Genomic DNA, 11965 nt, shown 5'->3' on the forward strand with positions numbered 1-11965 from the left:
TATGTATATTTTAAGCAATACTGCATAAGACTAATTAAGGCAAAAGTTGTATACATTATTAATAAAAAAATCTGTATATCAATTCTGTCAATTATTTTGCAAGACTTAAAATAGTTTTTGTTTTCCCTCCTGTTACCACGTCAGATATGGTATAAAGTATAAATAATGCACACACTTGTGCAACGAAAGGATTTTAAGGCAGGTATTTTTTCTGAGTTTGTCGTAAAAGGAGAATTATTTGATATTTCAATTAATGTCTTACTTGTTCCACAGTCGCACTGAAAGCTGACTTCATAGTCTCCACATTCCATGCCATCCTGTGCAGAATTCAGACATTCGAATCCTTTCTCAAGGTTGCAGACAGTATCGAAATCAAGGGACATCGTGTACGGAAGTTTATCGAACTTAGTCCTACACTGGATACCGGTTGGGTAAGCACAGAAGCCGTACAGATTCCGGAGTTCGGTAATTGGTTCAGTGTCACCCGGTCCGCTCTTTTCCCAGGTGTTAAGAGCTCCGGGCGTGTCAACGCTTATGAACGGTGTCCATCCAGGAACGCAGATGAAGGGCATGGGCGTGGTTATGTTGCTGCTCACGGTAGTGACACCGGTGACATGTCCACTTAGAGTAGGCATGGGAGTGGTTGTGGTTAAAGGCGTTAAGGGAACTAAAATTGAAATATGATACTTTATTGAAAGTGATACCACATTGGAATGAGTTTTTAAAATGTTCACACTATTAGTATTTGGGCATATTGTGGTATGTGATATAAGGTTAAGATTGTTGATAAATGAATTAATCGATATATTGCGCGTTAATTGTAAAGCAGTATGCAGGTATACATTTGTAAATATCTTACTGTGTTTGCGGCATCCAGCAGTATAAAAATGTATATAAAAAAGAAACTTACTGTGTTTGCGGCATCCAAGGATATCAAATCTCAGGGCTGGAGCGCCGGTAAATTCAATTGGACTTAACCTTACACATACAGCCCTTATCTCTTCAAGCAAAATATGTTGAACATCACCGGAGCCTCCTGTGTTACCCTCGAAAACCTACAAATGAATAATTTTTAGACATATTGAAGTGTGTAGAAAACGACGATAAATACAGAAAATGTGACCAGTTGCTCAGATATTTTATATTCGATATTGTTCATGTTTCAATAGTTTGGGTATGGTATTAAAAAGAAACAAGGAATTAAATTAACGATGGTGTAAAAGTGTTAAATAACTCGGATATAGATAGTACAATTGTCATAAATTATGTACCTTAATATGATAATATGTTAACATCATATTTATTTTCATCATTTCAGTCTCTACATTACATTGTTTTTACAATTGACTTCAATATTTCCATGTAATACATACATTTGGAAAGCATACACGTTGATTTGTTTTGGTAGGAATGCAATGGTGTCCTAGACTAATAATATGATTGAAAACGCGTTTAATAAAGTTGAGCAGCCGACCAGGGACGTGATTGCTTCACTCATTGGTGTGAAAATGATTTTGAAAGTATTTAAAAGGTATTCTTTATTATATTTAGCAACATTATACATGCTCCGAATGTTCAGAACTGTGTTTAAGTCAACTATCGTTGCCTAACACTTTTTGAAATTAAAAACTTACGTATTTGAAACACTTATAAATCGTTTTAGTTATATGTATTGATTACGAAAGACAGGTAAAGAGTTGCAACGTGTATGAACTGGTATCGCAGTCCATTTCAGAAAATCGTCTGTTTCTGCTTTTTAAATTTCCTTCAATTCAGCTCCTGATTAAAAACAGTGAACTTGCATTTCGAACATGTCGGACAAGATTAGTCTTTATACAAAATAAGGTTTAAATCGGTGACTGGGAACGATTCAGTTACATGTATGTACACACCATTGGTTTCCCGTCGGTATCGGTGTAGGTCTGGAAGTTGGAGCAGTTGAAACTACCGTAGGATAGTGTATACTTGGAGGTGTACGCCGATCTGTCCTGCAAAAGGATTAAAAAAGTGAGCACCTTAAGTAATGCTATGGAAACTAAAGAGAAGCTACTTTGAAGTATGCGAGTTATTTAAGGTCATCGTCGGCAAATACGGTACATTCTTCCGTTACACTATATACAATTGACTGACAAACCCTCGTTTACTGATTAAAGTATCTATTTAAAATTTGTAGTAATCTGGTGGACCGATTTCAAATCAACTTTCAAAATTCACTTTCTTGTGAAAAACATTAGTTTGAGTGTCAGCGAATAATACCACATTGGTTCCTTGCATGACAAACAAAACTGCCCCATTAGTTTTGCTTGATTACGATATCTTCCTAGTCAAATCTCCCAGGGTTCATAACGAAGCAAATCGTAGTAGGGTATCGGGGGTATCCGAAGATTTGCTCAGGTCTGACAAACATTAACAAGCTAAAGTAATTCAAGTGAACAACATGAGTCTTGCAGCTTGATCAATTGAAAATAATAAAACCAAGAACGTTAAAAAATATGGACACAATAATAAATTCACATTTTACTGCGTTGATTTAAACTTCAGTCTGAATTGATAATGATGTCTCTTATTATCCTGTCGATTTATAATTTGTTAATCGTAGCATCATTATATATTTTTTATGGATAAATTGTCTTTGACTAAAGCAGAGCTAATGTCTATATTTTACCTTTAATATGTGTGTTTGATTCTTATTGAATCACCTAAATAAGGTCATGATCAAGTGTAAGAAGTATAGCATACTATATTCGTGTATTCCATTAAGCCTGTTGTTGTTGTTAGTTCTTATGTAATGATTACTTTAAACAAAGAAATCTCGGAGAACATTTTACAACTCTTTAAACAACCCTAGTAAACATTAAATTTACCTTTACAGCCTGTGTAATGACGCCGGCAACGGTGACGGGCTCCTGAAAGTTGACCTGCACCCAGGGTGTTCTGTCGCCGGAAGCCGCCCGCCATCCGCTCACGCTGTCCAGGCGCGCCATGGCGGCAGTTGAGCTGCTAACAGAAGTCGATGCCGTGAACTGTGTGTCGCCCACTGACCGAACATCACTGATGAGCTGCTTGTCACACACTGCGACATGGAAACATATGGTAGTTTTGACTACTCGAAGACACGGACGTATTAATCGTAAGTCCATGTCGAAGGCTATTAGTGAAACTATTTTTCTTCAGCCCATAAATAACATTGAATTTTAACAAATGTACAGCATTATAAAATATATATCTGTTTCCTTATATACTATAAGATTGTTTAAATATGGTAAAAACACCCGTAAGTATTAATCAGGATGGTAGATGTTGCAAACAACTTATTCAGCGTTTACTAATTTAAAATAGTTATATATTCATCGTTGACAGCTGTTAGCTTGTTAGTTATACAGTTTTACACTCAGGGAATCCGACGGTCGGTCTCGGAATAAAATAGTCTTAATGCGTAGTTCAATCCTTTACTTTACCGCACGTTTTAAGGGCATAAGTTTTTGTCCAGTATTTTATCGACGAAACAAAAATGATATTTGTAAAAAACAACAACAAAACAGTATATAATTGATGCAAACAGACTAATCCCAATTTCAGTTAAGGCTTGCACGATAGCACGATTTTACTACTTGGTTCCCCGCTTGCAGTAGATGATGCATTCCGATTTAACCGGGTTAAAAAACTGATCATTTTGCTTACGTGAGCGATCGTTGAGCTGAGCAGATCCAACTGACCTCTGTTAGTATAATATCACAGCTAAACTTACTAGAACAGTTGCTTTCTTAATATATATTTCTTATCCCGATAGAACACGGTGTAAAACAAATAGAATCGACTGGTTGCTAGAGGTTGTATCTAATCCTAAATAACCATTGCATTGATTGTTCCTTGAGCGTTCGAGCCCTGCGTACGCATGTTTAATTATAAAGTTTTATTTCGTTTTTTAATCATTTACTTGGTAACTCGTTTAAACGACTAGCGCATCTCCTTTAAACGACCTACGTATGTCGGTAAAGGACAAACTAGCCACTTAAAATCGCGTAATATTATCACCCGGTTTCGTGAAATTGTAAATAAGGCCGAGGCAAGAGATGATCATATAATAAAATTATTTCCAAGAAGTATTGCATATAATGATATTTTAACAAATCTGGCAACAACACATGAACGTTGTTATAGTTTGCGACATCGTCGACTATGATTGGCCAATTATGTCGTAACACGAGAAACGTAATTTGGTTAAACGAGACATGTTAATCGTTTAAACTATAAGCGTTAGTTCTCAAACTGTATTTGTTTATCAGCCAAACCAATCAAATGTCCGAAGTTTTTTCATAGTTTAATTTGGCAAGTATTAATATGTTTAATATTCAACTATAAGATATATTTTGAAGACACCTACCGCTGTTTTCACATTGGCAGTAAACCCTGAATTCATAGTCGTCACATCGGCCGTCGGGTTGGTTTGAACCATAACAGGCAAAACCAGCCTTAGTGCTACACACGGTCTGAAGGTCTTCGGTGTCATCAAAACTCAGTTTGTCTGAAACTCGTCGACATTGAGTATAGGCGATCTGGTCTTCCCGACAGAATCCAAAGCTCTTGACAAGACCGGGTAGGAATTCTATGTCATTCCCGTCCACAGGTTTCACGCTGTTCATCCAGTTTGTCCATCCGGGCTCTTTACACTCGGTTGATGTCGAGGGAGGCTTAGGAGGCGTGACAAAGGTTTGGTTTGGATGAAGTGTGGTGGTGGATGTGCCCAAGTCCATTCGACGAGGGGTTGGGGAGCCTGTGGGAAGCGTGTTTGGAGCAACAGTGGTGGTGTGTGGCAGACCTGAAAACACAGCCAAATGGAAAGTATGGTGTGTGTTTCTTAAATGTTTAGGATGTGTTACGAGTTCTATTGAGTACTTTGTATTGTTCCATTTGTTTCCTTAGTCTTGTTTGTGAAGTTACTGGTGGGACTGAGCGACATCTGTCTATTTTATCAAAGTAATACATGCATTAAAATTCAGTATGTAAAATAACCCATACTTTAGAATAATGCTGTTGTAGATATTCAATAATTTATGTGTCCAGAACTACTATTAAGCTTTGAAACCTCCGACTGAGACTTCTTAAAGACAATTATCAAAAAACTAAGACATTCATTAATTATGAATTAAGCAAAAGCAGGTGCGTAATGTAAACAAATTGAACATTGGAAGGTCTGCCCGAGGACAAGTCGTGGTGAGAAAAAAAACATTGTTGCTTGATTTTGTGTTTGAAATATGCAGCTCTATAGTACTTAAATACACATTGAATATAGTAAAGAGGTTAACAAATGTCAAATGTCAGCTAGCCTCAATTTTGATTATAAGTTACAATACCTTTAGAAGTAAAGAAACTGTACCGATCATTTAAATGCAGATTCTAATCAAATACTTATTTTAATATAATTGTTAATAAATCGTTTCAGGTTATTGAAGAAATATTAAAAGAAATGAAGCAGTTTTGTTTTGTTTGCACTCTACATAAAATTCCTAATTATAAAACATAGATTAAACCAATACTTAAATGACCAATTAATTTGATTGAAAAAAAAATAAATAGTAAAAGGTATAAATTAAAACATACTCTTGCCTTAATTGTTTTCATTTCCCATACAGATTTATCAAAATGATACATATATTACGTTCATTATAAAACGCTAATTCCACCAATATTCATTTAAAAAAGCAAGCCGCAATTTCGAAGCAGTCCATCACAATTACTTACTGCAGTCACAAGTGACCCTGACTTCGTAATTATGGCATTGTTCTCCCGGATTCTGGTCGCTATGGTAACACTTCAGCCCGTTCCTCAGGTCACAAAACACGCGTTGCCCAGCAGCGGCAGATGACGTTGTTGTTCCAACGACACGACATTCGATAGCTGTCATCTGACTGGCGTCACAGAATGTGTATTGACTTCGGAGGTTCCGGATGGAATCAACGTCACCCTGGTTGTAGGGAGTCGGGACTGATACGCTCATCCAGGCTGTGGAACCATTCTGGACACACTTGGCTGTCATGGTGGGGACGGTCGGGGATGCAGTGAAGATTGGTGTGGAGACGGTTACCGAGGAGGTGACGGTGCTACTTACCGGTGGCGGGGTGCCTGTGCAGACGCCGGTACGCTTCACCTGGTGCTGGTCACAGTAGCTTATAACGGAAAACAAGATTATATTTGAAATATATGAAATGCGCATTGTTATTGCAGTAGGAACATACACTTGTAGCATTTCTATGACAAGGCACCTATGTGCTCATTTACGGCTCATAATGGTCGAAATGCATGTTGTTGTGACAAAATCAAGTGAAAAGGAATTTTGACGATTAAATTTCAACGACGTTTGTGTGTTGCGACTAACGAATTTCAGCCTTAAATAACGAATGACGGGATTCTATATAATTTGAAATTAAACAAAACCCCTAAGATCCAGTAACTAATCCATCTCACCAGACTTCACAGTCCATTCTACAGATGGTTGAATCCAGGATTCTCTCCCCTTCCTTATACTCCTTCCCGTTTAATGTAAGGCAGGTTGTATTACAGAACGCCTCAGGAATACACTTGAATGGTTCCTTGTTGCTCTCATACACTTGACCTAAAAAGCGGGTACCATCAGTTAGTTGTAGTAAAATAAACAAGATGACGATATTATTTAATATTAATACCTATGGCAGGTTGTACAACCGTTTCACAACGCCTCATGGGTACACTTAAATGGAATTTAAAGGCGGGCAGCATAAAATAATAGGGACATATTTCCACGAATTTTCTAAAAGCACATATTTAAGGCAAACAGAGTTAACAAAACACTTCAGTTTGATATACTTTTGAATGGCTGGTTATTGATCTCGAACATTTGACCTAAAACATTTATGGTGTATAGCTCACCATTCATGTATTCACAATTACGTTTGAAATTGGCAATTCACATAACGCCATAGGGGTAAACCGTTCAGTGTTGCCTTTATTTAAATAAACTTATACACGCAAGATAAAGTAGAAACACATTGTGCAACTGGGAGTTTGTCTACTTTTTGGCTAATTATCGAGAGAGATGTCGGTAACACAATGTAGCATAATTGTCACAAAAAGAGGGATGGTAAAGAACGGAAAACTTCTTATGAAAGTCCTACTGAACTACTCAGGCATACGAGTATACCCATGGATCAATGACTCTAACATCCCCATGTTCATCCACATGTTGACCTGTCGCATTCCTCGACACGTTTCCTAACTACAATTATGATAAGGATCTTTCAACACGACGTGTTAACTGGAATTTACTACACAATAAAACATGTTTACAGTCTACCTGGCTGGCAGGGCTTAATGTCGCATCCCTCCACACACGTCTCCTGGCCACAGTCCTGTATGAGCGTGTCGTATACCAGGCGGTTGTCGCACGTCTTCATTGGACAAATCGAGATGCAGGGGTTATACGTCTTGCAGTTCTCACACATGATCGCTGCAAATATTCAAGTGCCTGGAATAAGCATCCACGACACCCCAGCAGATTCATAGCATATGAAATATACTTCGCACTTTGGTACTCATAAAAAATAATAAGGTGAAATCAAGCCGCTTGATTGGTCGCATGCGACACACATCATAGGGTACAAACATTGGCTGGAAAATTGAATGCAATCTCGATTCTAAACGATCCAATGAGATTGCGGATTCAAAACGATTTAAGCCGGATATCGAATATTTTGTCAAAATTGTTGATAGCGGAGGTTTTTTCCTTTTTGTTATCGCCTATTTTATTGGTCGGAAAATGCTTATGAATATGCAAGCTTTACGAAGCAAAGCCCATGTTATCATACATACGAATAAATATCGGGGTTGATAAAGAAATAGCACTCAAACGTATAGCCACACAGACAAGAATGTTTTAATAATGCTATAAAAATGGTATTTATCGCTGAGCATAAACGGGTAAAAATGACAGATCACGTTATATGTATTATAAGAGTAATAAGGAGTTGTCTTGATGTCACCCACATAATTGCATTACAGCAACTTGTTTATTACACTTATGGCATCGTAATTACTTACGGCAGAACTCCTCTGTCCTCCATCTGATGGTGACGCCGCTCATAGAACACTGCTGGGCGTAGGCTGCTACAGCCGTGCATAAACAATCACAGTCCCCGCCCGTGTCACACGCGCATGCGTCAAACACGCACCTACAGAAGAGATAGAGAGAGAAAGTTGTTCAATTTGTAATTGTTTGCTGATTATTATATTGGGAAAGCGGTAAGATGTGGTATGAATAGTTTGTATGCATATTGCTTGCGTGTTTGCTTGGCTGGTCGGCAAATTGCTAGTTTGATGTGAAGCTGAGCAAGAACTTGAAATCTATATATTGGCTATTGATTATGAGAAGTCGATTGTAGGCATATGTATTGATTAATTTATTTTCGTACCTGTCAATGAACTCCTGGTAAGCAACAACAGGATGGCATGCCTCGAACAATTTACTGGACAGGACGCTACACTGCTTCTGAGCCCAGGGGCCGCGTTCCATGTTCGCCGCGCAAGTATCTTCGATTTCCTTTGAGTCGGCACAGTACCCGTGCAACTATAAAAATATGCGAAGATTAAAAATGCATAAACAATTACAAAATATGATTGGAGCCAACTGCCAAATCTTATGACATGAAAGATGTGTATAGAAGGTTGTAATCAAATTCTTGTTTGCAGAATTACTTTTGAATGTTTGGCTCTTACATGAACTGGGTAATAATTTTCATGATGGTACAAATATCCTAACCAATGAAAGTTGTTGGATGTCCTTTTAATTACAACTGATGGAAGAGAAACACTATGTTCATATTACCAACCGGTTATCATAATTGGTGATTCATAACTTTTTTTTACAAATGGTGATTTTATGCCATTGCAATAGTCATGCATTTGGAGTTATGATTTATATGTCAGGGAATATGAAACCTTGTACCGTGCAAGGGTGAGATGAACATTTTTATTTTTTTATTTTTGTATTTCATATTGCAAACTATGAAACATGGCGCGGCTCCTATTTGTGGAACCTTTTAAACAATAAACAAATACAATTTGACAAGAAACGGACCTACAGTTATTACAATATAGGTTAAGATATGCACGACTAAATATAGGAAAACATATTTAATACCTTATAAGTATTTAAAAATATACAATTCAGTCTCATCAGCAACTTAAAACGCAATGGAGCACGAGACATACCTTCCAGCTGTCAGCAAACGAGGTTGCCTTGGAAGCGGAAGGGCCGCCCTGGGGCGTGGAGAAGTCATCCTTCTGGTTCCCGTTAAAATTACCGCATAACCCAACAACCTGAAAACACATTTTTGAATTGATACTGTTGACACGCAAAACAATGTGTTGGTCAGTCGTATTTGTGTTTGATTGAAACGGCCAAATTTCCTTGGCTTGTGTGAAAAATGATTAATTTAAAGCAGTAAGTAATTTTTGGGTGTTTGTGTGAGGTGGGGGGGGGGGGGGGGGGCGGGGGATAAAGTCAGATGAATGCTGTGGAAAGCAATTATTATTTAAATGAGAAAAAATAATAAGCGGACTCAGGTGGAGAACCATCCAGCAGCGAGCAAAACTAAATATTGTACTTACGGCAGAACTTAGTATTGTTCACAAAATAACGTAAAAGTCAAAGGATGTTTCACCTGTCCTTTGTGTTGTGTGCTCAGTTTGAGGTAGAGCCTGGTTCCCTTGTCCCACTCCAGTGTTATCCCCTGGGGCGTGGTTATGATGATGAAGTTCCCAACCTCCCTCAAGGTGAAAGGAGAGTCGGCGTCGGCAATTACTTGTTTTCCCTTCACTAGCTGGATCCGGAAGAAGTTTGCAGTTCCTGATAAATTAGTGGAAATAAAGAATTCATTCATATCGTTTATAGAAAACGCAAATGATATTAAACTCCGTGGTTGTCTCGGAGACCCCGGCCTTGTTTCACGAATTAAATCTTAAATAACTAACGAAGCAATGATGTATATCGACCTAAATGGGTCGTTTTTATTACTGCCTAATCGTATATTAAGATTTTAGGCGTTTAACATATTATTAGGATTGTGCGTAGACCGGCACCTTAACTTAAGTGAAGCATACAGAAACGAGAATGTTCAGTAAGAATACACCAACTGTTTGCAGAATAGGGTCGTAAATGAATTCAGACGACAGATATTTAACATTGATTTGGAACGTACCTTGTTCTCCAATGCTAAACGAGATAGACTTGGTGCACGTGACACCCGTGGTTCCACAAGGAATGTTCTCTGTGGTGATCTCGAACTTTACGGGAGAAGTCTCTGATGATTTCGCGAACACATAGTCACAGCTACCCTGGAACTCGAACGAGCGTCCATCGAACGTGGTATAATGAGAGTCGCCATAAGCGCTACACACGGCGGGGCAATCCTTCTGTTCACAAACCCACATCCGGCTACGACACGTGCTTTACACGAAATGAGGACAGGGACATAAATAGATTGTATATATAGCAATCGATGCTGGCTGGCAACTATTTCATAAAGTGTGTTCTTTACTTACAAGGCTGGATCTCGAGTAATTGTTTGATATTATGCTTTGGGTCGTATTGATAAAGCTTGTAGGTGACTAAGTGATTTTTGTTTTATTTTGGTTGAACCACATATCTTAAAAACTCTCTTATTCATTTCAAGAGACAAGTAAGCACTATTTAGCGCAGATTCAAATTTTAACATGGTATTGAATTTTGTAACGAGTAAAGTATGTTTTCCAGGATAACATGGTAACGTATTGGAAACCAGTAAGCAAACCAACCATTCGTTGCAATCCATGGTGAACTTTTCCCCCTCTTTGTAAGCCTTGCTACCGTGGTAGCACGGACAGTCGGCCTTCAGGACACAGTCGTTACCTAAAACGTTTACACAATGAAAGTACATGTATAAATGACTGCAATAAAGTTCGAGTTTGATGCGAAATACATAGCAGTCCTAAAGTCGAGTTTTAGGTAGAAAATCGATAAGAAATAAGCAGTCATTCTACCCTTATGAAAATAAGATGACATATTTTGCGTATTAAATTGAGTCCTATGTTCTATATAACTATGTATAGAAAGTCAATAGTTTTTGTTTTTTTGCTTCACCTATGTGGGCATATACCTTCTTTCACATATCCGGGCTTACAGATGCACCCTTCTACGCAAGTGGTCGTGTTGCACGATATGGAATCATGCATGTTCTCACATGTCATCGGGCACGAGGATATACAGCTGGAGAACTCTTGATTGGGCTTACAGATGTTTGTCGTCGGAATTGGAATCGTCTTAGCTGCGCATGCCCAACGAGCGTCCAAGCACGTGCTGAAGTTGATAGTTCGATGAAAAAAATGCAAAAATTTAATTGTGACAACGGCTTCAAAAACGTATTCAATCATAGACATGTAGACAATTCCATTAAGAATTCATACTTTTTAGCTTCCTTCACTGGTTGTTAATGTAGTTCACGACTTTTTAAGACGATTCACAAACGTTGCTTGAACAAAAACAAATGACTTTTACCAGATCTGATCGCCACGTCCCACGGTGATGCCGGGCAGGAATTCATTGCCCGCAAACAAACAGGGACATTTGGAGATGGATAAACAGTTGCCATAGTCGTCAAGAGTCTGACCGGCGGGACAGGCGCACCCTTCGGCGCACACAGATGACTGAACGCAGCCCTGGTCGTTGGCGATGTTAGAACACGTGCGAGTGCACTCGTTCGGGCAGACCTGATACTCTTGGCCGCCATTACAGGCCAGTTCTGTATAAGAAATTAAAGACCACTCAATGGCATGACATGTTGAGAAAGTGTTTCAGTATATCATTTGACTAGACCAAAATAGGCTAGAATCACTTTCACAAATGTTAAATCAATATCAGTATTTTGGTTTCTGAGTTTTTCTTTAATTAAAATAT

The 11965-nt window shown here is 38.3% G+C and overlaps 1 protein-coding gene across 1 annotated transcript in view; it reads right to left on the reverse strand.

Annotated features, from left to right (window-relative positions):
• The window catches only part of LOC128240918 (uncharacterized), a 95966-nt gene that overhangs the window by 70046 nt on the left and 13955 nt on the right, over positions 1-11965 (reverse strand). Inside the window, exons 18-33 of the mRNA XM_052957912.1 lie at positions 11567-11810; positions 11169-11368; positions 10828-10921; positions 10233-10480; positions 9696-9880; positions 9244-9351; positions 8445-8599; positions 8074-8204; positions 7331-7483; positions 6466-6613; positions 5743-6167; positions 4385-4819; positions 2865-3073; positions 1893-1988; positions 911-1055; positions 263-667 (exon numbers count right to left, since the gene is read on the reverse strand). Of these exons, the coding sequence (XP_052813872.1) occupies positions 263-667; positions 911-1055; positions 1893-1988; positions 2865-3073; positions 4385-4819; positions 5743-6167; positions 6466-6613; positions 7331-7483; positions 8074-8204; positions 8445-8599; positions 9244-9351; positions 9696-9880; positions 10233-10480; positions 10828-10921; positions 11169-11368; positions 11567-11810 (3381 nt within the window). The remainder of the gene's footprint in view (positions 1-262; positions 668-910; positions 1056-1892; positions 1989-2864; positions 3074-4384; positions 4820-5742; positions 6168-6465; positions 6614-7330; positions 7484-8073; positions 8205-8444; positions 8600-9243; positions 9352-9695; positions 9881-10232; positions 10481-10827; positions 10922-11168; positions 11369-11566; positions 11811-11965) is intronic.

The sequence above is a fragment of the Mya arenaria genome, chromosome 7 (assembly GCF_026914265.1).
Source record: "Mya arenaria isolate MELC-2E11 chromosome 7, ASM2691426v1".
NCBI classification, from domain to species: Eukaryota; Metazoa; Mollusca; class Bivalvia; order Myida; family Myidae; genus Mya; species Mya arenaria.